Below are 27,448 nucleotides of genomic sequence, written 5' to 3' on the forward strand. Positions count from 1 at the left end.
GTTTCTGTATATAAAATGAGATATATTGGGGATGAGACCCAAGTCTAAACATGAACTTCATTTATGTGTCATATACACCTTATGTACATAGCCTAAAGGTAATTTTATACAATATTTTTAATTTTGTGCATGAAACAAAGTTTATGTACATTGAACTGTTAGAAAGCAAAGTTGAATGTGGAATTTTCTACTTGTGGCATCATGTTGTTGTTCAGAGTTTTAGATCATGTTGATCCTCAAAATATTTTGGATTTTGGATTTCAGATTTTTAGATTAGGGATGGGCAACCTATAATATTAACCCTTCCAATCCCATAACATAGGATCTCTTTTTATATTTTAAAGTTAAGTTGTCTTTAAATTCTTTCAAGAATATTTTATAGTTTTCAGTGTTCAGGTCTTGCACTTTCTTGGTTAAATCTTTAATCCTATGTTTATTCTTTTTGATTTTGGTGTAAATGGAATTGTTTTTCAAATTTCATTTTCAAATTCATTGTTAGTTATTGTATGTTCATTGTTAGTTTACATGCAACTGAATTTTATATATTCATCTTGGATCCTGCACATTTGCTGAACTCATCTATTGACTTTAGTAGGTTTTTTTTTTTTGCAGATTCTTTAGGGTTTTCTATGTATAAGATCATGTTATTTGCAGATAGAGATAATAGTAAATAGTTCTTTTTTTTTCAATCTGGATGTCTTTTAATTTAGTTTTATATTTTTTTGAGACAGAGTCTCACTTTGTTGCCCAGGCTAGAGTGAGTGCCATGGCGTCAGCCTAGCTCACAGCAGCCTCAAACTCCTGGGCTCAAGCAATCCTACTGCCTCAGCCTCCCGAGTAGCTGGGACTACAGGCATGCGCCACCATGTCCGGCTAATTTTTTCTATATATATCAGTTGGCCAATTAATTTCTTTCTATTTCTAGTAGAGACGGGGTTTTGCTCTTGCTCAGGCTGGTTTCGAACTCCTGACCTCAAGCAATCCGCCGTCTTCGGCCTCCCAGAGTGCTAGGATTACAGGCGTGAGCCACCACGCCCGGCCTAGCTATAGGTATTTCATAGATGCCCTTTATCAGGTAAAGGAAGGTATTCTTAGTTTGTTGAGTGTTTTTATCATGAGTGGGTATTCAATTTTGTCAAATGCTTTTTCTGTATCTAGATAATCATGTGTTTTTCCCCTTTATTATTATATTATTAATATGGTATATTACATTAAATGATTTTAATATTTTGAACAACCTTGCATTATTGAGATAAATCCCACTTGGTCATATGTGTAATCCTTTCAGTGTGTTACTGGATTTGATTTGCTAGTATTTGTTGATGTTTATTTTATATAAATAAGGCATATTCATGTGTTGTTTTCTTGTGATGTCTTTGTCTGGCTTTGACTTCATAGAATAAGTTAGGAAGTATTCTCTCCTGACTTTTGGAAGAGTTTAAGAAGGATTGATTGTTAATTTTTCCTTACACATTTGGTTGAATGGGGCCATCTTTTTTTTTTTTTTTTAGTTAGAAATATCTTAATTACTAACTCAATGTCTTCGCATGTTATAGGTGCATTTAGATTTTCTATTCTTGAGTCAGTTCCAGTAATATGTGTATCCATTTCTTTTTGTTCATCCAATTTGTTGGCAATGTAGTTATTCGTAATATTCTTTTATAATTCCTATAATTCTGTGAGGTTGGCAGTAACACCCTCACTTTCATTTCTGATTTTAGTAATTTAAGTTTTCTTTTTCTCTTGGTCAGTCTGGCTAAAGTTTAGTTACTTTTGTTGATCTTTTAAAAAAAAAAAGCTAACTTATTTTCTTCTTTTTGAGTTTAGCTTTTTCTTTTCTATTTTATCAAGTAATTGCTCTTACTGGGTGTTGATTGGAGATCATTCTTTTTTTTTTATTATTTTTTAGAGCAGTTTTATAATAGGTTCACAGCAAAGTTGAGCAGAAGGTACAGATTTCCCATGTACTCCTTCCACCCATGCATACATCTTCTCACCATTATCATTATCCCCCAGCTGAGTGGGACATTTGTCACAATTGATGAACTTACGTTGCCATATCATTATTACCCCAAGTCCATGTGTGGTTTTTTTTGTTGTCGTTGTTTTGTTTTGTTGTTTTGAGACTAAGTCTCAGTCTGTTGCCCTGAGTTTCATGGCATCAGCCTCACTCACTATAACCTCAAACTTTTGGGCTCAAGAGATCCTCCTGCCTCAGCCTCCCAAGTAGCTGGGGCTAAAGGTACACACCACTATGCCCAGCTAATTTTTCTATTTTTAATAGAGATGAGGTCTCACTCTTGCTCAGGCTGGTCTCGAACAACTGAACTCAAGTTATCCTCCTGCCTCGGCCTCTCAGAGTAGTGGGATTACAGGTGTGAGCCACAATGCCTGGTCCCAAGTCAGTGGTTCGCTCTTGGTATTATATATTCTATGACTTTGGACAAATTTTAATGACATCATATCCACCATTGTAGTATCACATAGAGTAGTTTTCACTGCCCAAAAAATCTTCTGCCTATTTCTCCCTCCTTAGCCTCTAACCCCTGACCACCACGGGACATTTTGAATATTACTGTGTGACGGTTCTAGAAATCAGATTTTCTCTTTGCCAGGGTTTGTTAGAGTTGCTGCTTGATGTTTTTTTCCTTTAGTGGCTTTTCTTATGTAATTTTTTAAAGTCTATATTCCTTGTCATAGCTGCCCATAAAATTTCTGTCCTACTAGCTTAGTGGTCAACTAATGATTGGACAGAGAATTCCTTAAGTTCAGTGAACCAAAAAAAGTCTCCTAGTATTTGCAAAGGGGTTCTGTGTGTGTGTTGAGGCACAGCTGCAATACTCAGCCAGGAAGTTTACAACTCTGTCTAAGCCCTCACCATCTGCTTGCATAAAACCTCAAGGTTAGAGCTTAGGCCTTTCTCAGACCTTTCCTGAGCATGTGCACTGCCTGGTCATGGGTATGGCCTTTTAGATTCCCAGGTATACACAGGAGCTTTTCAAGTCTTATTCCTCAAAAACGTCTTATTCCCTAGCCTTTCCTTCAGAGCTTTTTGGGTAGTCTGTTGTTTGCCCCAGTTGCTATCCATTGCTTCAGGCAATAAAGACTAAAGCATTTTCCTGTAAATGTTTTCAACAAATGCCCCCGTAGTAGCTTTAGCACAGGGTGAGTTACAGTTACAAAGGGAAGATAAAGACTAGTCTTTTGAGCAGACAGCTTGTAAATGAGGTTTAGGTTTATCCTGCTCCCACCCAGACTTACACCTGAAATGCAGAACTGTTATTTTTTAGGCTGCTACCGTGTTTCCCCGAAAATAAGACCTACCCATAAAATAATCCCCAGCAGGATTTCTAAGCATTTGCTCAATATAAGCCCTACCCCAAAAATAAGACCTAGTGATGGGTGTGACTACGCAGTGTATCCGCACAACCCATGCATTTCGTAGAGCAGTAAAGAAGACAAACAGCCCTTCTCATCTGCCCCATGAGAGCTCTATTGCTTGACGTGAGAGATTGGGGCCAATGGTACTAAAGGAAACAGAGTCGAAAGAAATTCAGGATGGCCTTTTCACAAGATGGCACCGAAGGCAAAGAAGGAAGCTCCTGCCTCTCCCAAAGCTGAAGCCAAAGCAAAGGCTTTGAAGGCCAAGAAGGCAGTGCTAAAAGGCATCCACAGCCACAAAAAAAAGAAGATCCGTACATCACCCACCTTTTGGCGGCTAAAGACACTGGGGCTCTGGAGGCAGCCCAAATATTCTCGGAAGAGCGCCCCCAGGAGAAACGAGCTTGACCACTATGCCATCATCAAGTTCCCCTTGACCACTGAGTCTGCCACAAAGAAGATAAAGACAACAACACATTTGTGTTCATTGTGGATGTCAAAGCCAATAAGCACCAGATCAAACAGGCTGTGAAGAAGCTCTATGACATTGATGTGGCCAAGGTCAACACCCTGATCAGGCCTGTGGAGAGAAGAAGGCATATGTTCGACTGGCTCCTGATTATGATGCTTTGGATGTTGCCAACAAAATTGGGATCATCTAAACCAAGTCCAGCTGGCTAATTCTAAATATGTATATCTTCTCGCCTTAAAAAATAAAAAAAGAAATTCAGGATGGAATTTGGGGTTTGGAGAGTTATGATGATGTTCCAGAAGAAGACAACTATATTTGAATAAATGTAGATTGTTGTACCATACTTAAAAAAATAACACATCCCCTGATAATAAGCCCTAAGGTGTGTTCTTGAGGAAAAATAAATATAAGACCCTGTCTTATTTTTGGGGAAACATGGTACTGAGTGAGCAGCAGGATATGGGAACAGGGTAAGTTATTAATACAATGCCAGAAAGTTCACTGTTCTGAGAATCACTAGTTTTGTTGAATGAGTGTTTCTGTGTTGCCACAAGCTTTTAATTAGGTTTGACAATGTACTGATAAAGTTGATTCTGACAGTTTTTGCCAATTCTTCTCACTGTTTTTGTAGAATAATGGGTTTTTTGAGTTCTTTACTCAGCTATTTTTACTCCTTGTTTCACTCTTTCTGTCTAAATTCTTAAACTATTATCTTTGTCTTTGAAGTTTAAGAAATTAATTCAGATGAGTTGAATATCTTGTATTAATTTTCCAAGAACATAATGTGTTGTTTCAGTGTCGCACATTTGTGATACAGTAGTATGTTTTCATAGTTGTTTCTTGAAGTGAGAATTATTACACATTTGTAATTTGGGCTGGGCTTAGCTGAGCAAATCTTCTGCTGACCTTGCTTGGGCTCATTTATTTAGCTGTAGTCATTTGATGTCTTTATTGTTACTGATGGCATCCTTACCCACAAGTTTGGTACTAGTTATTGTTAGAGTGGAAAACTTAGTAGGTGCTCATAGTGGTTAAGATATAAAAGTATAAAATTTATTTTATCTTTTTAGAAGGAGAGGAAGAGAGTGAGAGAGTGGCAGAGAGAAAAGGGAAATAAGGGGAAAAAGAAGGAGGTGCCTGTACAGAGGCCAAGAGGCTGGTCAGTTTTTATAGGGACAAAGAGGGAAAGAAAAAAAAAATTAGTGCTTGTTGCCAGTTGAAAACAGAAGCAGCTGTGGAGTAATTAGCAGGAGGCAGCTGTGAGATGTCAGGTTGTCCATCTTTCCTGTTTATTTTTCTCCTGAAGACTTGGTTATCTCTCAAATGTAGTCAGGCTTATTACAGGGGATGTGATCTTGCCCCTGAGACATGGTGTTGGGCAGGAAACTGAGACCTGGAGTTTGTGCACACCCCACTCTCCTTCAGTCTATCCAGGCGCTTTTCAGGAACTCCTATAAAACAAATTCTAAAAGATAGTGAGCTGGTGAATATAAAGAGAAAGATTTACATCTCCTTTCTGTCTGTTCTGCTCTTTTCAGAAGTTGTGAAACAGAGCTCCACAGGGTATCTGTCAGCTAGAAAGAAAAACCACAGAGAGAGCTTTTAGGATTGATCCTAGCTGTTACTAGGAAATTGTGGGATTAGATATTTTCCTGTTAATTTTGCAAGGCCATCCCTTTCAGTCATTGTCTGGGCCTTCTTTTCCACATCACTCATGCAGCCTGAGCATCTTATTTTTTGGGGAGGGGGCAGAGTCTCCCTTTGTTGCCTAGGCTAGAGTGAGTGCCCTGGCGTCAGCCTACCTCACAGCTTCCTCAAACTCCTGGGCTCAAGCAATCCTGCTGCCTCAGCCTCCCGAGTAGCTGGGACTACAGGCATGCGCCACCATGCCCAGCTAATTTTTTCTCTATATATTAGTTGGCCAATTAATTTCTTTCTATTTATAGTAGAGATGGGGGTCTCGCTCTTGCTCAGGTTGGTTTCGAACTCCTGACCTCGGGCAATCTGCCTGCCTGACCTCGAGCAATCTGCCTGCCTCGGCCTTCCAGAGTGCTAAGATTACAGGCATGAGCCACCATGCCCAAAGCCTGAGCTTCTTTATAGGCCATAGGAACGGTGTAGAAATGGGAGTTGCAAAGCCTCTCAAGGCCTTCGCCATCTTCTGATTGCTGTCTAGCTTTTCAGCCACAAATCTCTTTTTGTCATGTTTTAATAATCCTGTTTTTCCTCTCATGTTTTTATTCTTTTTGATTCTTCAGTGGTATTTTGATAAAATACAAAATTTCTCTTGTTGCTAAGAGCTCACAAAGACTTAATCCCTGGTAAAGTAGCTGTACCCTGCTGACAGATTGGTTTGGGTTGGGGACACATAGGCTTATCAGGAGGAAGAGAAACCCTGCAATGAGTGAGATTTTCAGCATACTGGATGGCTACTCTTGTTATGGAAGGAGCCTGAAAATTTTTAGAGTATTCTCTACTCACATATATGGCTTAATCTTATTTTTGTTGCCCTAGGTTACTGTATCAACAACTGATAGGAGAAACAATAAACTCATTTTCAAAGTGAATTTGGTAGAAATGGATGAGAAGATATTGGTTGACTTCCGGCTTTCTAAGGTATTTTTCATATATTTCATTATGGTATTTTTTCTATGGAAATATTTATGAATTTTTAAAAATGGAATATTTATATATGTGGCATTTGTAATTATATGGTAACTTGCTTTTTAAAATTTTGGTTTTCGTAGAAAATGTGGATCAGTAAAAAATACAAAAATAAAAATACTCCTAGATTTTTCTGCACAGCAGTAATCACCTTTAATATTTTGAAGCATGTTAATCTTTTTCTTAATTCATACATATCTTTTTAATAAAAATTATGATTTGTAAAAATGTTTGCACATTATAATTTAATAAACCTTTTTTGGGGGGTGGAGAGAAGAGTTTCACTGTTGCCTGGGCTAGACTGGACCAAAGTGCTGTGACATCAGCCTAGCTCATAGCAACCTCAAACTCCTGGGCTCAAGCAATCCTCCTGCCTCAGCCTCCCAAATAGCTGGGACTACAGGCGCACACCACCATGCCCAGCTAAATTTTTTCTGTTTTTAGTTGCCCGGTTAATTTCTTTCTGTTTTTTTTTTTTTTTTTTAGTATATACAGGGTCTCCCTCTTCCTTAGGCTGGTCTCAAGCTCCTGACCTCAAGTGATTCTCCCACCTTGGTTTCCCAGAGTGCTGGGATTATAGGTGTGAGCTACCATGCTTGGCCCCAGTATTCTTATACATAGATTTTTGTTCACATTTCTTATTATTTCTTTAGAAGTTATTGGTTGTAAGGTCATAGTTTTAAAGCCCTTGATATATAAGACCAAAATAACATATTCTATGTTTCCTGAGAGATTGTATGTGGCTCTAAAGAAGTTTGGAGGGGTAATTTGCATTTGTTATATTGGAGAATTTGCTGCAATACTGTTTTCCAAATGATTGCTATGGAATTAAATTATTAAGATCCTAGTGTAATGAAGTTCTTCTCATAACTAAGTGTATTGACTTTGTTGCCATATTATTATGACAAGACTTCATTGTAGATGTTTAGCTTATTTTTAGTTTCCAAACCCCTCATTGCCTATAGAAAATGATGACTTTGGTCCAGAAATACCAACACTTGAAACACAAGGTGCCATTTTTTTCCCCCCTCTCTGAGCTCAGTGTGGTAGGAATAGTGATGGACATGAAATAAAGTCCACTTTCCTCTACCAGGATATTTGGTCTTCATAAGATAACCTAAAGGGAATTGTAGCTAGACATATCTAAGGATGTTTGTTTCTACTTACCACTAAAGAGAGTTTGATTTTATGGCATGTTTTTTTTTTCTTTGACATTTTTCGATATTATTCCTAATATAGGGTGACGGATTGGAGTTCAAGAGACACTTCCTGAAGATTAAAGGGAAGCTGAGTGATGTTGTGAGCAGCCAGAAGGTTTGGCTTCCTGGCACATGATTGATCCATTGGGGGATTCCTGATGAATATAGTGCTGCTATGTTGACATTATTCTTCCTAGAGAAGATTATCTTATTCTGCAAACTGCAAACAATAGTTCCTAAAGAGTTCACATCCCTCTTTATCCAAACATTTTCTAATTCTTTTTGTATGTTCTGCATACAAATACCTTTATCTTAATTGTAAGTAAAACTTTGGGGAAGAGATGGATAGAATTTATTAGATATTGCTTCATCTGTGTTTAGTGTCTGAATTTAAAACCCATCTGGTGGAATCCAAGTTTTAGGGTACTTTGCCAGCTTTTATACCAACATATATCTCATTTTGTTATCCAAAAAGCACATATTTCCTCCATGTTGATTTAATTATAAGGGTGAATTAGTAAGGGATTAATCTTTGTGACTTTTGGATGGTAGATTTATAAGTCTGTGAAGTGAGGCCAACTTCAAAGAATGTATCCCCAAGATTTGTACTTACATTTTCAAAAGGGCCTGACCAGTTATATAAACCTGTTTGAGTTAAAACAATTAATTGAATTTGCAGGTAGGTGTTTTTTCTGGTATAGTTAGTAATATATAAAATACTGGTTGGTCTTTCAAGTAGAAGTTGAGCATAAAGTCTAGTGCTTAACTAACTTTAAGAATTACTGTTGCACATTTTAAATATTTTTCTATATTCTACCTTCACAGCCATATTTTAATTCTTTACTACAGAAATAAATTCTATTTTGAAAATGAATATCTAACTTTGTGGCCTTATTGGTGACTAAGTATCTAGGTGATAAAGAATAAAAGGGGGAGGGAGGAATAAGTCAGCTATAATGTAAATAGATCTGATTCCTGGTTTCTTTACCTATTAGGCTTATTAAAACTTTGTTTTTCTAATAAAATTTATGTTAACTTTTGAATGTATTAGGTTTAGGCCTTATATTTTTTCTATGTGGATTATAAAATTAATCAGTTATCTTAGTCTGAAACTAAGAACATGTAAATGTTATGATTAGAGTTTATCACATACTAGATGTATACTAGCCAATTGTGTTACTGCAGTAAACCCAGAGGAGGAATAAATTTGAACCTGTTTTATTTATTTGAACCTATTTTGGGGGCTCCTAAGAATTGAGCCAGTAAATTCTCAAATGTGGGAGAAATTTTGTTCTTGAGAATTATCTGCCAGCCTTTAGTATCTGTCAAAAGCAAAGTTGTTTCTTGACTTCAACCTCTTCCCTGAGGTTTTAGCTACATTTTCACTTGGAAGTCCAAGGCATCTCATGACCAAAAACAGCTTTTGATTCCTACCCTCCAACCTGTTCCTCTCCTAATTTCCCCATCTCAAACCCCTAGAAATCATCCTTGACAATCAATCATTCTTTCCATATTCTACATTCAGTTCACCTGATACTATTTAATTTAGCAAATATTCAGAGCATCTTTCACTTCACACCTCTGCTGGTACCACTCTAGAGTCTAGAGAGACATTGTTGTCTCTCCTTTTTTATTACTTGTGCCTCAGCAGTTTATCTTCCAGAAAAGCAGTCAGAATGGTCCTTTTAAAATGTCAATCAGATATACCTGCCCCACTCTCAGTTCTCATGGCTTTTCAATCACACCTAAAACAAAATTCAAAATTCTATGTATGAACTATATACAGTTTTATGTGATGTGTCCTCTGGCCACCTCTTTGGCTTCATCTGCCACTTTCCTCCTTCATTCTGCTCTAGCCATGTTGGCTTTGCTGTTCTCACAAGATATAAGCACATTCCCTCCTCTGGGTCTTTTTACTTGATGTTCCATGTCCCTTAAGGACACCAAATACTTGTGTTGCTTGTGCATCCCTTTAGGTCTCTGCTTAATTGTCCCTTTTACAAAGTCTTTCCCTGACTTGTCTAAAATAATACTCTCCTCTGTCACTCTCTTTCTTTTAATTTTTCATCATAATGCTTATTTCCTGATATTATAGGATATTTTTATTTGGCTATTAAATGTCTGTTTTCCCCATTAGAATATAAGCTTCTTGATGTCAGAGACCCTATCTGTCTTATTTAGATCTGTATCCCCACCATTCAGAATAGTGCCTGATAACATTATAGCATACAATAAATATCTGTTTAACAAAGAAATCAGCACTCAGTTGATGTTATCTATCCTCAGAATATATCCAGAAGCTGTCCACTTCTCTACGTTTCCTTTGTTGCCACCCTAGTTCAAACTCTTTCATCTCCCCTCTGGATTTCTGTAATAAAAACTAGTCTTCCCCCTTCAACCTTTGCCATTGCCCAGCTCCCTTCGTCTCTTTCTTTTTAAATTATTTTTTTAAAATATAAATTGTACTGTGACCCTTCCTTGCCTAAAAACCTCCAATGGGGCCAGGCGTGGTAGCTCATGCCTGTAATCTTAGCACTCTGGGAGGCTGAGGTGGGAGGATCGCTCGAGCTCAGGAGTTCGAGACCAGCCTGAGCAAGAGCGAGGCCCCATCTCTACTAAAAATAGAATTATCTGGACAACTAAAAATATATATAGAAAAAATTAGCCGGGCGTGGTGGCCCATGCCTATAGTCCCAGCTACTCAGGAGGCTCAGATAGGATTGCTTGAGCTAAAGAGTTTGAGGTTGCTGTGAGCTAATCTTATGCCACAGCACTCTAGTCCAGGCAACAGAGTGAGACTCTGTCTCAAAAAAAAAAAAAAAACCTCCAATGGCTTCCTATTGCATCAAGACTGGGTTCTAAACTCTGACCCTATGTGATTAACCTTCTGTCCTCTTTGCTCATAGGAATCCAGGCAGACTTGCCTTTCTGTTCATCAAAGCTCATTCCCCTTTCAGGGCCTTGCTGCTTGGAATCCCTTCCTGTAGTTCACATGGCTAACTAAACATTCAAATCTCAGCCCCAAATGTTTCTACCACCCTCAGTTACTATCACATTATTCTGTTTTCTTCATAGAACTGATCACTATATGAAATTGTTCGTCTCTCCCACCAAAATGTAAGCTGAGATTTTGCCATTCCTTTTCACCCTTGTATATCCTGTATATAGAGCAGGACCTGGAATATAGTAAGTACTAAGTAAATATTTGTTCAATAAATGGATGAATGTTGAATAAATAAATTGAATATCAAATGAAGAAAATTCCATAGATTATTATAAGGGGAAGGTGAATAGATGGATAGTAAAACTATCAGCTGTTGGAATTTGTGTAGAATGGTGGGAATTTTTATAGAATGATGAGGAATCTTTAAGTTTCAGATTTGGACTAGCTCTGACAGTTACATTAACACTGGTGATTGCCTAAGTAAAGAGGCTGATAGTATGAACCTTTCAGAGTTCTTTTTAATCTTTTTTTTTTGAGACACAGTCTTGCTCTGTTGCCCGGACTAAAGTACCGTGTCGTCAGTCTAGTTCACAGCAACTTCAAATTCCTGGGCACAAGTGATCCTCCTACATCAGCCTCCTGAGTAGGTAGGACTACAGGCACATGCCACCACACCTGGCTAATTTTTTCTATTTTTTTTAGTACAGGTGGGGGTCTCACTCTTGCTTAGGCTGGTCTTGAATTCCTGACCTCTAGCGATCCTCCTGCCTCAGCATCCCAGAGTGCTAGGATTACAGGTGTGAGCCACTGTGCCCAACCTATTTTTAATCTTAAATGTGTTAATATATATGAAAAATGTATTGTCCTATTTTCACAAAATGGCATTCAGTAAATATAAGATGCCATAATTTTACTACAGTGTTTATTATACTATTAAGAGAAGGAGTTGACTCCCATTATTAAAAATAATAATGGGGAGGAGAAATTTACTATCTGAAGATAACAGCTAAAATTTTGATGAAAAAATCAACCTATGCTTGTGTGTGTGTGTGTTGAGATAAATATAAATACATAAAATATGTACAATATAACATGCAGTTGTAAAGTTAACATCATTTAACCACAGCTCAATTGAGGAAAGCTCATTTGCAGGCCCTTAGAACCTCTCCATATACTCCCTCCTAATAACTACTCACTTCCTTCCTCCAGAAGTAATCACAAGATTGACTTTTGTGATAACCATTCCTTTGGTTTCCTTTAGAGTTTTCTCAGCTATTTATGCATCTTCAAATAAAATAGATTGATTATTTTATGCATCTTTAATATAGTTTTTGTTTCTGAAGTTTATATAAATGAAATTATGCTGTATTTTTGTGTTGATTTTTCTTTATATCCATTTGCTTGTACTGAATTCAATGATTTTAATTATATAGTATGCTATTTATGAACATACCACTAATTGTCCATTCTATTCTAATGAATATTTGGATTATTTACAGTTTGATGCTATTATAAGCAATTCTTCTGGGCACATTCTTGCACGTGTCCATGAGTTTCTCTAGGCCCTAGCATCTAGGGTACATACCTAGAAGCGCAATTGCTGGGTCTCAGGATATGCATATCTGCAACTTTTCATAGCATAGTGACAAACCATTTCCTATTAAATGACCAATTTATGTTTTCATATGAGAAGAGTGCGCAATTACTGGGAAAACACTAAAGTATAAGAATGTTCATGACAACAGAATGAGTGTTTCTAATATTCACCTGTATTTGGTGATGTCAGTCTAAGTTTTACCAAGTTATTGGTATGTAATGATGTCTGCGTGGTGTTAATTTGCTTGTTCCCAATGAGATTCAGCATCTTATGAAGTGCCTGTTCATCTTTTTGCAATATTGTTCTTATTGCTTATTGTTCTTTGGTCTCTTTCCTAATAATTTTGGTTCTTCATATGTTTAACATACTACTGCTTTGTCAATTTACATGTATCATATTACATATATACTTTGTTATGTGGCTTATTGTTCCACACTTCATGGAGATTTTTAATTTTAATGTCCTACTTAGACTTTCCTCTGGCTAGTGTTTTTTATTAATATTTTCTATTAAAGGACTCATTCCCTACTCTAAGATTATGAAGGTTTTCATATGAATCTTTCATTCTAAGATTATGAAGGTTTTATATTAGCTTCTAAAAGCCTTACAGTTTTTGCTTTGTATTTTTTGACTCATTTAGATCTACAGTTCACCTCAAATTGAGTTTTTGTGTGTATAATGTGAGGTAGAGATTATGTCTCATTTTTTCCCCCTATATGGCTATCCACTTAGAACTGGTTATTGAAAAGATCATTATTTTTCCAACTCTTTGTGGATATCCAGTTAGTGTTCAAATGTTATAATGCTTATTTTTTATAGTTTGTTTTGAATCAAAATCCACATAAAGTCCAAAAATGTCAATTGGTAGATGTCTTTTAAATGGTTTTTAGTCTATAAATTCCCTTTTCATCTTCCCCCTTCTTTTTTTCCATTGCAGTGCATCGATTAAGGAATCCAGCTAGTTTTCTCTATGATTTTCCTTAGTATAGATTTGCAGATTGCATTGCTCTGGAACAGTTTCATATGTTTCCTCTTATCTTCTGCATTTCCTATAAATACGTACATTTAAGATACTCGTCCTGTGTCAGTTATATGTGTTGCATGTAAGCATTTAAAGCTATAAATTTTCTTATAAGTACCATTTCTTCATGTCACAAATTTTCATGTGTAGTATTTTTGTTACCCAGCTGAAATTTTTTCTGATATCTTTATGATTTGTTTTTTGATCCATGGATTATTTAGAATTATGTTTCTGAATTTCTAAACCTTTAGGAATTGTTTCTATTTAAAAATTGTTTTTATTAAGATAGAATTCATGTATCACAAAATTTACCATTTAAAGTATACTTCGTTGTATACTTTGGCCACCATGCCTGGCCATTTGTTCTTTTTCAGTTATCTATGTTAAGATCTGTTGTCTGTTTATTCATTTGGCACTGTTTTTCTTTAGGTTCTTGTACATATCTCTTGTTGCCTTTACTCATTAATTCCAATATTTGGTTCATTTTGTAGTGAAGGTCTATTGATTGCTTTTCTTTCCCTTGGCTACAGGTCACAGTTCCTTCTTCTGTGTCTAATAATTTTTTGTTACATATAGACATAGTAAACAGTGAATTTTAGAGATTCACCACAAAAATCTCTGCTTGGTTCTTTCGTCTTTTAGATGTTATTGTTGTCAAGCTTTCTGGAGTCAGTAGTCAGCCAAGAATTTGGTCAGAGTTTATCCTCAAATTTGGATGTTTTGTCCTCTGTGGCTCTCTTCTTTCCAGGATTTACTCCTAATTTTACAGCTGCTCTGCCAGATGTAGTCTATGTTTTCTGAAACTTCAAACCAGTAAGACTGTGGCTTTTTGCCATCTTGTGATGCATGGATTGAGAAGTACCCTCAGGCACAAACAAATCTCATCCAGTGCTGTTCGTGTCATTTTAGGGGTGATTTCTCTTCAGTTACTTTAGAGGAACTTTCAAATAGTTGGTTTTTATTTTTTGTCCAAAGTATTAATATATAATTATTATCCATAGGAGGGTTAGTTCAACCAAACTATTCCACCAAAAATGGAAGCCAGAATTCCCCTACCCTTCAGTTTGAACAACGTATTTGAACTTGTATTTTTTCCTCAACACCTACAGCTGGCAGTTATTTATACCCCACATCAAAATAAGTGTCAACGATGTTGGCAAGCTTTCATTTCTCTCCCCGCTTCCATGTAAACTGTATCTCAAGTTGAGAATTCATTTGGAGTTTTAGTTCTAGGTGTTTGGCCTTTATTTTAGAATACTATTTTGTCTATAAACAGGATTATATGTTCAAAATAATTTTCACTCAGAAATTTAATATATTCCATTTCCTTCAAGCCTACAGGTAGGTATTGCCAGTGGAAAGCCTGTTACCAATATGTTTTTGGGGGGAGGGGCCATAATGTGTATGTATTAAAATTTTTAATTTTACATACAGGAAAAAAATGCCTTTGTTTCTTGGTATACTGTTCTAAGAGTTCTTAGGCATGATACCAAAAGCTCTATCCATGAAAGAAAAAAAAGATAAGTAGGAATTAATAAAAATTAATGGTTTTTGCTTTGTAAAATACATTGGTAAGACCACCCAGCTGATCTCAGAAGCCCTTAAACAGAGCTATGTGGAAGCACTGGCTGTGAAAGGAGATGGACTGTGTAAGAGGAGAGGATTGATTTTGGTCTTGAAAGAACCATTGTGGTTAACATTCATAATGTGATGGAAACAGCTCAGATTGAGATTATGCAGATTTAGGTTTTAGAATCTGGCCCTCACTCTCATTAGTTTTGTAACCTTGGTAAATTGGAACAACATAGAGTATGAATAAATGAACCATCTCTATGTCATATTTCCTTATTTATAAAATAAAGATGATGTCTTTCCAATCTGCATTTCTGGGTGCTTTTCTGAGGTTATGTCAAAACACCTTGAAGAATATAACACTAATATGAGGGACTGTTTAGTATTTGCACTTGCCCCTCTATGCTCAGTAGATGATCCATCCAATGTTAATGGATCATCTAATGAGATGATCCATTAACATTGTGTGGAAAGATGGTTTAAGCATTATCAGCTACATATTTATATAGCAAATAAATAGGAATCATTTATTGTTATGTTAATAGTGCACTATTGAAAACTGTCAAGAGCCAAAGAAGGGTTGAGGGTTTTTTTTGTTGTTTTTTGAGACAGAGTCTCGCTTTGTTGCCCAGACTAGAATAAGTGCCATGGTGTCAGCCTAGCTCACAGCAACCTTAAACTCCTGGGCTCAAGCAATCCTACTGCCTCAGCCTCCTGAGTGGCTGGGACTATAGGCATGTGCCACCATGCCTGGATAATTTTTTCTATATATATTAGTTGGCCAATTTCTATATATAGTAGAGACAGGGTCTCACTCTTGCTCAGGTTGGTTTTGAACTCCTGACCTCCAGCAATCCGCCTGCCTCGGCCTCCCAGAGTGCTAGGATTACAGGCATGAGCCACTGCGCCCGGCCAGGGTTGAGGTTTTTTTTGAGACAGAGTCTCACTCTGTTGCCTGGGTTAGAGTGCTGTGGTGTCAGCCTAGCTCACAGCAACCTCAAACTCCTGGGCTCAAGCAATCCTCCTGCCTCAGCCTACTGAGTAGCTGGGACTACAGGCATGTGCCACCATGCCCAGCTGAGTTTTTCTATAAATATATTTTTTTAGTTGGCCAAATAATTTCTTTCTATTTTTAGTAGAGACGGGGTCTTGCTCTTGCTCAGGCTGGTTTTGAACTCCTGACCTTGTGCTATCCTCCCGCCTCGGCCTCCCAACATGCTAGGATTACAGGTGTGAGCCACCATGCCTGGCCAGAACGGTTGAGTTTTTTATACTTGTAATAAATGGAAGTGTGTGGGGGAAATAGGGCTGGAAAGGTGGGGGGTCAGAGAGAAGTACCTGCAATATTGTTTAAGCTCTCTAAAAGTTTAATACCTACTTCACATTGCTTTTTTTTGTCTCTGCCCTAAGAGACCCTTCACTTTCATAAATATGAAGTAGTTATAAAATGCTTTCACTTTAGAAAGTGAAAGGTAGGAGGTAGGAAAAAGCTCAGGCTGACCTTGCTGCAACTGAACTGATGGAAAAAGAAGTCCATATGGAGCCTATGTTATTTAACCATGTGGAATTTATTGAAAAAAAAAAAAAGTCAGGGATTTTGAGAAATGGGAGTTGAAGCAGGGAAAACAGAGGACAGAAGAATGGATAGTAGGACATGAATAGGAGAGAAAAGATAAGATGTTTGAATATCCTGTCTGATGCTCAGGCAGATGTGATTAGTTGTTGACTGAAGAAGAAACTAAATATAAATTGAGCTATGTAGGGTGATGGAGCCTTTTTGCTGCCTAAGTCAGAACAAGAAGCAAGGGCACAGGCTTCTAAATCTTGTTGCAGAAAGGTTGATTCCGGCAGCATATAATTTGCATCCTGGTTCCATGGGAGAAGAGGTTCATAGATGGGCACATGTTCTCACACCCCTGAACCATGAATTGGAGTTTTCCACCTGAAAGGAGCAGAGACAAACTGTATAAGCAGAAAGCTTCCTACTCCAACCTTAGCTTTTATCCATGGTCTGCAGTGCCCCTAGGCAGGGATGGGGAAGACTTCCATTTGTATATACTTTCTTCACCCCTTCCCTTCTATTTGCCTTCTTTAGGACCTTGGCCTCATTAGTTTCCCACTCCTCTAATATCTTCAATCTCTTCTACTGGCTCCTTTTTTTGTTTACAAACATGCTCAAGTTCTCCCAAACTAAAAAATACTTTCTCTTGACCATTGCTATTCTGTCCTTTCCTTTCCAGAGATCTGACTATCCTCATCACCTTAACTTCCTTCCCATTCACATATTGGCTCCTGGCACTCTGAATCATGACCCCATTGTGCTGAAACTTCCCTCTTACAGGTTATAGAGGTCTACTCATCAAATTCTCCAGCCTTTTCTCAGGACTCTTTGGCTTCTTTGCATGCACATGATATTGTTGACTACACCCTCTTTTTTGATACTCTTCTCCTGACAAGGTCTTATCTACTGCTTGTCTACTCTGGATCCAATTATGTCTGCTCTCCCAAGTTGAATTCTCACATTTCAAACTAACTGATTGTCATCTCCATGCAGGTATGCTAAGGACATCTAAAACTTATGCCACAAATGAAATTCATCACCCTTCTCCCCAAACCTGCTTGTTTGCCTGAGTTTCCCTTACATATTTTCTGTACCACCTTCTCAAAACCTCTTTTTTCTCTGATTCCTTCCTTTGCCCTTTCTGTTCAATTTGTTGTGAAGATCTGTCAATTCTACTCATGTAATGTATGGTTTTTTCTGTCACTCCATTTCCATTCATCAGACATTTAAGGGACCTTTACTGTGTGTAAGGAACAATGCTAGACACTGGAGAATACTAAGATTAATAACATCCAAGGTCTTTGATGTCAGGAACTGAGACAGATTATATTAACATGAGATAAGATGGAAATGCCATGTTATATGCTCTGTTAACAAATAAGTGATTAATTTTGATGTTTCAATTGTGGGGGCATAGAATCAAGGAAGATCTGAGAAAGGAAGTGATATTGAATTAAGCTATAAAGAATTGGTAGCATTTGGCTAAGTCCTGAGGGGGGAAGGAGGATCATTTCAGGCTGAAGCATAGCTGGAAAAACATGAAAACATGAAACTTTGTTTAGGAAATGGTGCCTTGTACAGCTGGAGTAAGTGTAGGATGTAAGCAGGGATACAGAATGAGTGGAAAAAAGTGGGAGAGATATGTTAAAGTCTTTTTCTCAGCCTCTACCCTGTTATTAAGTTCCCGTTACATTTTGATTAAAATATTGCAATAGCCCTTTAACAGGTTCTCTTGTGTCCACTCTAACCAACTTTTCAGAGTGATCTATCTTAAGAGATTTGACCAACCTGGATGGAATACTGGCTCTGCCCTTTCCTAATAAGTAATATGTCTTTAGGCAAGCTACTTCACTTTCTAAATTTCAGTTCCCTTGCTGTTAACGGAAAAAAAGAATCCTGTTCACAAAGGAAGCCTGGAAAAAAATAATCCTATTTTGTGAGGATTAAATGAAAAACTGTATTTTAAAGTGTATATATATTATAATGTCTGATACATGGGGGATGGTGAGTAAAGGAGAACTATTATTAGCATTAACGTTATCAAGTTGCTCTAAAATTCTACTCAAATTCAACCGGCCTTTCCCAATTTTTCTTGTTCTACTTCCCTCCTTGCCACCCTGAAGAAACTGCTATGTTTCCTGTTTATGTTCTGTACTTTTCTTTGCTTCCATAATTCTTTGTTTCTGGAATATCCTTCATCAACCATTGCTGTATGACTAAATCAGTATTTCTCTTTAATCTCAACTGCATGTTGGAATTGTCTAGGAGCTTTAAAGAATATATACTGATGCCTGGATTCCATCCCCAAAGATTCTAATTTAATTGTACTGGTGCAGCCTGAGCATTAGGATTTTTTAAAGCTGCTCAGGTGAATCTAATGTGCAAACAAAATTGAGAGCTACTGGCCCAAATCTTAAATGTTCCCCCAAAGCCTTTTATGAATACCACCTCCATCCCAGGCTTTCCTGCACCTCTAATCTTTCCTTGCCCTTAACTCCCTGCACTTTATGTGTGCCTTTCTTATGACACTTAACCATTTTCTTCTTTGTGATATTATTTCTTTCATGTGACCATAATCTCTTTGTACATAGTTCATATTTGGTTCATCTTTCTGTAAGGGCTCATAGTATGTGTCATCAATGTTTATTGACACATTAATGAATGCGCACATGTAGAAATGTGGGGAAAATGGCATATCTAGTGATATCTAGTCATAGATATAATAGATATCTATCATAATGCAGACAGATTACAAGGGGAGTGTGGTTCATGGAATGGAAGCAACCAAGATCCCTTTATGGATGAGGAGTGGGAGTAAGGGTCGAAAGGTGTGGGAATATAGTCAGACAGGTCTGGCAACCTATAAACATAAACTTGTAGACAGTTGTTTATTAGTTTATTTAATATTTACTAAATGCCTGCCATATACTGGACATTGTGCTTAGGTCCCAGGAATATATAAACATGAACAAAACAGACACAGTCCTGAGCTTACCAGTCCCCCTGCCTCTTTTTAAGAAGTCTTGGGACTACAGAAAAGGGCCTTTTGTCTCTTCATCGGTACCTGGGATTCTACTCTTACTCCTTGAAAGCATAAGGCTCTGAATTTTCTAGTTCCTTGATCCCTTCCTAGGCCCCAGCCTCCATCAGTACTTAAAGTGGTTGATGTGTTCTCTGGTAAAGATTGCCTCATGAAGTCCCCACCTACCTTCAAAGATCTTCTTTAACATGCACTGCTGGGAATTCTGAGTGGTGCAAATTCCCTCTCCACGAAGACATTTTCCTTGATCATTCATATAAGCGCATACATGGCAACTTAATATTATGCCTGAAAATTTAACATAAGCTTGATGAAATTTCCTTATGGACCAGTTGTATAACCTTGAGTCACACTTCTGGGAGGGATGATGGGCAATAAGTAGCCTGGATATAGCACATTTATTTCTGAGTTCTTGTTGGGGATCGGAGGGCCCTGTGTCTGACAGAGATGTTCCAGAGGAAATTCCTTCATTCTTATGCTTCATCTATGACCATCCTCATTGCTGATGAATCCCAAATTTATTGCTCTGATACTTATATTTCAGTCTGTATTTCCATTGGCTTCATGGACATTTGTAATTAGATGCCCTTCTGTTATGTCTGATGCAATAGGGGCAAAGTACGTGATTGGTCCCATTTGTACTCCCCACCTTACTCTCACTCACAAGGCACAAACATTTGGAGTCATTTGATTAATAAGCTATGTTAGAATGCTCCAACATTGCAAATCCCGTAAAGAGTCTGCATCATTGTCCATTTTCAAATTGACCATATTGAAGGTCACTAATGATATTCTTTTTGAAATGCTTCCATATGGCCTCTTTTAGTATCTCTACTGCTAACCCCCTAGATCGGGAAGCACAAAGAAGTGGAAAAAGTTTGGGCTCTGAACAGACCTATGTTTGAATCCAAGGCTTGCCACTTTCTTGCCATGTGACATAGGGCATTATTATATTAGCCTCACTTTTCTCATCTGAAAATTTAGAAGAATAATACTTATGCAGTGTGGTAAAATGTGAAGTATTTATGTCTGGTAATAACTTGAGTCATCAAACTTTGGGTCTTGTTTTTCTTCCCTGAACAACCTCTTTTAAGTAAGAACCATAGAATTGCAGTTGTCCTGGGAACTTATTTCTAGATCTAACAGACAAAAGGTTTGCATTCTATGTTCAACAAACAAAAATAACCACTAGCTGTAGTGCTAGACATCTCTTTATAAGATTTGCAAAACTATAGCATTCTAACATAGTTTGTTAAAAGGCAGGTTTAGCATAAAGCTACTGAAGGTTAGTTTTCAGAATTCACTTCCATGAACCCCTTCCAGGGAAACTGGGCATTTGTATTCATAATTTCTTATGGAGAATGGAATTGGAGGAGCTACTGGCATTTATATTTGTTATTTTTCTTAAAGGGAGTCCTCCAAATTGTTTAGCCTTCAAGCTCCCACAAAAGTTGGATTGTGCCTCTCGGTATTATGGTGCAGAGACCTGGAGAGTCTTTGGAAGAGCTGTTTGTGAAGCGTTAGTGATTGTTTCTTATACACTCCTTCCCTAAAATTGGGTTTTCTTGATGTATTCCTTACATCCCACCTGAAGGCAAGGATTGGCACCCATCCAAATGTTGCTCACCTGAAGGTGTGGTTGAATATGGTACACCTGAAGGCTGTTCCCCTGTAGTCTGTTCAGCCACAGCGTGCTCACCTGAAGCCTGTTCAGCTGCAGCATGCTCAGCGGACTGTTCACCTGCAGCATGCTCACCTGAAGACTGTTCAGCAGCAGCATGCTCACCTGAAGACTGTTCAGCAGCAGCATGCTCACCAGAAGACTGTTCAGCCGCAGTGTGCTCAATGGAAGACTGTTCACTCGAAGCCTGCTCACTGGAAGCCTGTTCACTGGAAGTCTGTTCAGCTGCAGCTGAAGTCTGTTCAGCCGCAGCCGAAGGCTGTTCAGTCGCAGCCTGCTCACCGGAAGTCTGTTCAGCCGTAGCTGAAGGCTGTTCAGCCGTACCCGAAGGCTGTTCACCCGCAGCATGCTCACCCGATGGCTGTTCACCTGCAGCGTGCTCACCGGAAGACTGTTCACCTGCAGCGCGCTCACCTGAAGACTGTTCACTTGCAGTATGCTCACCTGAAGTGTGTTCACTGGCAGCATGTTCTCCAGAAGTGTGCTCAGCCACAGCGTGCTCATTTGAACCATGCTCACTTGAACCATGCTCACTTAAAGTGTTCCCTTTTGAAGCAGTCTCATATAAAGCCTCAGCATCTGAAGGGTTTGCAAGTGAAAAGTACTCACCTGAAAGTTGTTGAATTGAAGCGTGATGATCTATAGAGCCAGGAGGTTCATCAGGGTGACCTGATGTTCCTGGAATGAAGAAGGAACAGAATAGAGATGGTAAAGGTGAGAGAGAAAACGGGGTAAAAGACTACTTTCCTATGGAGTGAGGCTAATGTTGTGAGACTCCTAGGTTTTCTGTGGGCCTAGATCAGGTACCTGAAGATAGTGCAGCGTTGGGGGAAGTCAGCTAAGTACCCTAAGAGACCGTCTCTGGGATTGAAGGGAAGAACTTTAAGATCCACAATATTAAGAACTGCACAGGGGTACCCACTCTCTCATAACCAGAAGTGCCTGAAGGGAAATGAATGTGTCTCCCTGATGAAGTCAGCCACAGGAAATCAATGTACTGTCACTAGTGTAATTAGAAGTCCACCACCAACTCTCCCTCCCATTCCTCTGTGGGTGAAAGGCAAAAAGAATGGAGATAAAGGAGAGAGAGAGAAAGCCAGTAGTTTTCAATACCTGAGTAATTCTAGCCTAAGTTAGGGGTGGAAGATTTAAACCTTCAAACAGGATCAACTTTAAAGTAGATGATGACAAATATCTAATGAGCTCACAAAAATTATCAGAAAGGATTAAGGCACCTTTATTTGGTAAAGTTTTTTACCAAATTGAGTTTTTCACACTCAATCCCCAATCTATGTGGTTGGGGACTCAGAAAGCAAAGTTGTTATAAATAATATAAAAAATTCTTGGCTTATATCTCTGAATTGAGACTCCTTGCAACGTACCATTTACACCCACTTTGTGGAGTTGTCATGAGTATTTAATAAGATAATTTGGGAAGTGCATCATTGCTTAGGTACCCAGTTAATTTTCTCTACATTGGGAATTACCAAATTCTTAAATGGTTGTTCTCTTCCGGCCAGTCTCTTTTACCTTTAATCCACCTCATTAATGATTGCTAGACAAATATTCTTTTCAAGTATAACTTTCATTTTAATTGAATGGAAGCACCAAACAGACAATTTGATTAGATGGAGCTGTCTAGAGGAGGACAAGTAGATTACAATAACCAATCTAGTAATCCTAGCCAAAAGATAAGAGGAATTACAGGATCTTTGAGGCTTAGGCAGTCGAAGGCCCCAGAGTACTCAAGTTCTGGAAGAATCTTGCAATAAACATATATTCTGGGAGCATTGCAGTACTTATAATCAATGACTTTCTGTAAGACTAGGGTCGGAATATGTTGATAAAAGAAAGGTAAGATTTAGTAAGACTAAAGACTTTTAGGAAGTCTTTATTTTAAAAATTTATTACATAAATTGTATCTACTTGATTGATTATTTAGTAGTTAACAAGTTTTATTAAAGAGACATTTCTGATATAGAAGGGAGGCTTGAAAAAGCACAGTAAATTTTAGTCATTCTTACAGTTTATGATTCATTGCTTCACCACGTGCCTGGCACATACTACTATCTGGTGGCTATGTATCTACATTTCTGAGTCAACTTTTCAAAGTCCAACAAAGGAGAACGCAAAATCTCTGACAGCTGACCTTAAAGAAAATACATTGTCGTTTCACTAACAGCTCAGACCCCATGGCCTGTCTCTTTGGTAGGAGGCAGGAGGGAAACACAGCCCACCATGAATGGGGGATCCTGAAAGAGGAGATAACAGACAACTGGGTGGATAGAACACAGCCATAAAGGAGAGGCTTGTAAGGTCCCTGGCCTATATCAGTGCCATGTTCCGAAATGGCTTTCTAGGCAAGTCACATTCCCATCTCCTGTCTTTCCTTGGTAAATTAACTACATAAGCAGCCTTTCACTGAATTGGTAGGGACAGACCTTCATTTGGACTTCTACAGAACCAGTAGGCCATCTCTCCCATCTCCCAGAGTTTCAGGTACAAATGTTGAGTGGCTAAAAGAAGTAGGGACAAGACTGTGCCAGGCCAGTGGGCCCCTCAGACTGTAAAACGATAATTAGGAAAAATCAACTGGTTTAGGAGCTCTCAGAGTTGGATTTATTTAGCTACTCTTGATTCTGAGTCAGATTAGTTTGGGTAACTAAGAGACTGGTCTTCCTTCTTCGATGGATGAAACACCTTAAAGAAGGCCTGTTATGCATCTACCCAAAGCCTAGATAATACTCACCTCTGGCAGATCCAAGCAGGTAAAGACTCATCAGTAAGAGAAACTTGTTCATCTGGATTTAGAGAAAGAGGGGCCCTAGTGTGGGGACCCCAAGAGCAGTGAAGAAAACTGTGAGCAGAAGCTCCCAATGCTGAATCAGAGCTCTGGGAATTCTAGAACCTCAGAAAGAAACCACGTTTCCTCACAATGGGTTGTGCTGTGAGGTCCTCATGTAGCCTGTTCAGGCAGGTTGGCCCTTAGCAACCCCTGGCATATTAGCAACCCATGACATATTCCACTAGTGAAGGCCAATGAGTATTTTCTATGTGCAAGGTGGTACATTAGGGCTATCTGCCCTATGTTAAAAAAATAATAGATTACTAAAATAACACTTTTTGTAATAAAGTTTAAAAGATTTCTCTTTTTAAAGTGTTCTTGACAATGAGATGTGATAGGCTGGTTATTTTGTGTTTGGCTGTCTAAATCAACCTTTGACTGGAGGGGAGAAGGGAGATTCAGAGAAAGATATTTTTCCTTTCCCCTCCTACCACAGTTGGCACTGACCGGGTCTTTACATGACAAAGCTTCTGTTGGTTGTCCTCTCTTCCATGGCTCCAGCTTTCTACCAGGCTGTGGTGTAACATATTTTCCTCCTCTGCCTCTTAGACCTAGGGATGATAATGGTCTCCTGCTGTGCTGATACCCCAACTTTCCTTTTCTTCTTTTTTGTTAACAATGCCCACTTCTATAAATAGTCTTTTCATATGGATCTTTATCAATCATGATTTTGGCAGGAAACAGGTGGCAAACTGGAATGGGTGACACACAGATATCACAGCAGAGTAAAGGGAGCAACAAAGGATGGTTGAAAGCTGTATGTTGAGCTGTAATTTCTACCAAGGGGGCAGCCATGCTCAGAAGATTTATACAGAAGATGCATACCCAGTATAAAGCCAGAACTTTTGGGGGATTGGGTGGCAGAGATCCTCTAGCGCCCATCTGTTTCTTCCCTGCCCAGCTCTCTTGGACCATTTTGTTACATATACCACTGAATGCTACATCCAGATTGGTTTCATGTTTATGTCCCCTGTTGGACTGTAAGCTCCTTGAAAAGCAAGGATCCTGTCTGTCTGTCTTTTAAAATCTTGAAGATCTTGGCTGGGCGTGGTGGCTCACGTCTGTAATCCTAGCACTCTGGGAGGCCGAGGTGGGAGGATCGCTCAAGGTCAGGAGTTCAAAACCAGCCTGAGCAAGAACAAGACCCCGTCTCTACTAAAAATAGAAAGATTAATTGGCCAACTAATATACATAGAAAAAATTAGCCGGGCATGGTGGTGTATGCCTGTAGTCCCAGCTACTCAGGAGGCTGAGGCAGATGGATCGCTTTAGCCCAGGAGATTGAGGTTGCTGTGAGCTAGGCTGACGCCACAGCACTCACTCTAACCTGGGCAACAAAGTGAGACTCTGTCTCAAAAAAAAAAAAAATACTTAATTGATCCTTTCTACTCCAGTTCTGCTTCTGGTACCTTTAGCTCAGTAACTAACACCATGATAAACTCAGATCTCAAACCAGAATCCTAGGTACCATCCTGTCTTCTCTTGCCCTCACTTCACACATCAGTTTTACCTCTGACTAGCTCTTCAGTTTGCCAGCTGCTCTCTCTCCCCACTAACACTACCCAAGTTCAGACTCTCATCTTCCCCTGAACCACTGAATGAAACAGCTTCCTTTCTGGTCTCTGTTGCCCTCATCAGAACTTTCCTTTTTGTTGTCAAAACTGACTTCTAAAATCCGGTTATGGGTCACGATGGCACCAGGCTCTAGAGGCTTTCCCCGCCCATTCCAGGCCTGTTGAGCAGGAGGCACCCTCATGGGAGTTAATATCTGCAACAAGAACTGAAAGGTTTGTCACAAGGGGCCCCAGAGCCAGGGCATTTACCTAAGGCGTTTGGGCAAGCTATACAGGTTTCAGGTCAGGCGAACCAACTCCACCATCAACCAGGTTGTGCTGAAGAGATTGATTAAGAGTCACACCAGTTGACCCTCTCTGTCCCTTTCCTGGATGATTCAGAAGATGAAGCTTCCTGGCTGGGAAAACAAAACCACTGTGGTTGTGGGGACCAAGACAGATGATGTGCAGGAGCAGGAGGTTCCCAAACTGAAGGTGTATGCGCTGCCTGTGAGCAGCCTGGCCTGCAGCGGCATCCTCAAGGCCAGGTGCAAGATCCTCGCCTTTGACCAGCTGGCCCTCGACTCCTCCGAGGGCTGTGGCACCGTCCTGCTTTCTGGTCTTTGAAAGATCCGAGAGGTGTACTGGCATTTCGGCAAGGCCCCAGGAACCCCACATAGCAACACCAAACCCTGTGTCCACTCCAAGGGCCGGGAGTTTGAGCACTCTAGAGGCCAATGGGCCACTGAAGCTACAAAAACTAACCTGGACCCTACTCTTATTCAAAAGATTTTGGATGAAAATAATAAAAATAAAATATAAAATAAAATTTGGTTAGGTGTGCTACAGAGTTTCTGGCACACAAAGGATATTGAACTCCTTGATTATGAGAAGGGTATTTGAGGTGTCTTCCACCAATTAATCTGCTTGGTATTCTCTGAGAGAGTAATGCTTCCAGTTGTCTTGAACTGTATAAACAGATGCATTTCTGGGAATGAATGAATATACTCTTAGTCTTGGAAAGGGACAGAATGGATCAGCATTAAAATATTAATGTCAGCCAGGCGCAGTGGCTCACGCTTGTAATCCTAGCACTCTGGGAGGCTGAGGCGGGCGGATTGCTCCAGGTCAGGAGTTCGAAACCAGCCTGAGCAAGAGTGAGACCCCGTCTCTACTATAAATAGAAATAAATGAATTGGCCAACTAATATATATATATAGAAAAAATTGGCTGAGGCAGGAGGATTGCTTGAGCCCAGGAGTTTGAGGTTGCTGTGAACTAGGTTGACGCCATGGCACTCACTCTAGCCTGGGCAACAAAGTGAGACTCTGTCTCTAAATAAATAAAATATTAATGTCATGAAGCTACATTTATTTTTTAATGAAACTAGAATATATCTGTAAGCCAGAAACTACATTTTGTGACACATTAAAGGGATAGGAGAGAGATAACTGATTTAGCAGGCCAGAAGGTAAAATCACACTGCCTGTAGAGGAGGACAGTGGCAAGCGTCAAGCTGCTGTACCCCATGACTACCAGAGGGTGTGGGTTGCTGCCAACAAAAAGATTGCTGAAGAACCTATATAGGAGAGAGCAAGGCCCTCCGATCCTCTCTCCTGAGTTCAGACCTACTAGCTATCCCTATTTCATACACCTACATAACAACCCCACCTCCAGTGCCTTAGGAGAGGAGATGTGTGTATGTTCTTTGGTGAAAGGCTTAGTGCAGGGATTACTAGGTACAGTGTTAGGGAATAGAGATGAGTTGTCATACTGAAACCTGGAGGATTAAGTAGGAGTTTGAATATTGAATGGTGAGATATCTCCAGTTCTCTTTTCTTCCCAACTTCCCAAATACTGATGGGCAGGCTATCAACCCCACCTTACCAAGGCAAGAGATCAGGACATTTTTCTCTGG

General features: G+C 39.0%; 2 protein-coding genes and 2 pseudogenes across 5 annotated transcripts in view; 3 read left to right on the top strand and 1 right to left on the bottom strand.

The window, feature by feature from the left end:
• CHEK1 (checkpoint kinase 1) overlaps positions 1-8,759 on the top strand; it is a 30,901-nt gene extending 22,142 nt beyond the window's left edge. For all 3 annotated transcript variants that reach the window (XM_076002628.1, XM_020286765.2, XM_076002629.1), the window contains 2 exons: positions 6,368-6,469; positions 7,757-8,759. In XM_076002628.1, the coding sequence (XP_075858743.1) occupies positions 6,368-6,469; positions 7,757-7,852 (198 nt within the window). In that variant the 3' untranslated portion in view covers positions 7,853-8,759. The remainder of the gene's footprint in view (positions 1-6,367; positions 6,470-7,756) is intronic.
• On the top strand, positions 3,260-4,255 carry LOC142870505 (large ribosomal subunit protein uL23 pseudogene; annotated as a pseudogene).
• A 7,908-nt stretch (positions 8,760-16,667) lies between the features above and the next one.
• On the bottom strand, positions 16,668-23,971 carry ACRV1 (acrosomal vesicle protein 1). 2 transcript variants are annotated; one of them, XM_076002633.1, is made up of 5 exons: positions 23,882-23,971; positions 21,479-21,810; positions 21,079-21,334; positions 19,620-19,739; positions 16,668-16,792 (listed from the first exon to the last, which is right to left on the bottom strand). In XM_076002633.1, the coding sequence occupies exons 1-5, from the start codon at positions 23,931-23,933 to the stop codon at positions 16,668-16,670; spliced, it is 885 nt and encodes a 294-aa protein (XP_075858748.1). In that variant the 5' UTR covers positions 23,934-23,971. The 2 variants fall into 2 exon arrangements, with proteins under 2 accessions (XP_075858748.1, XP_075858747.1); XM_076002632.1 differs by having other exon boundaries at positions 21,079-21,281; positions 21,456-21,810.
• A 1,511-nt stretch (positions 23,972-25,482) lies between these two features.
• LOC105881615 (large ribosomal subunit protein eL18-like) lies at positions 25,483-26,352 on the top strand (annotated as a pseudogene).
• Positions 26,353-27,448: the final 1,096 nt, after the last annotated feature.

Source organism: Microcebus murinus, chromosome 4, assembly GCF_040939455.1.
Source record: "Microcebus murinus isolate Inina chromosome 4, M.murinus_Inina_mat1.0, whole genome shotgun sequence".
Classification (NCBI taxonomy): domain Eukaryota; kingdom Metazoa; phylum Chordata; class Mammalia; order Primates; family Cheirogaleidae; genus Microcebus; species Microcebus murinus.

What these genes read in the sequence shown, in the direction of transcription:
- ACRV1 (XM_076002633.1), bottom strand. Translation starts at nt 23,933, where the DNA reads ATGAACAAGTTTCTCTTACTGATGAGTCTTTACCTGCTTGGATCTGCC. An exon ending in ATATTCAACCACACCTTCAG is followed by an intron (nt 19,740 to 21,078) that starts GTGAGCAACATT and finishes TTAAATTTTCAG; the next exon opens with GCATAATATTAAGTTGCCAT. An exon ending in GTTAAAGAAGATCTTTGAAG is followed by an intron (nt 16,793 to 19,619) that starts GTAGGTGGGGAC and finishes TGCTCCTTTCAG; the next exon opens with GTGGAAAACTCCAATTCATG.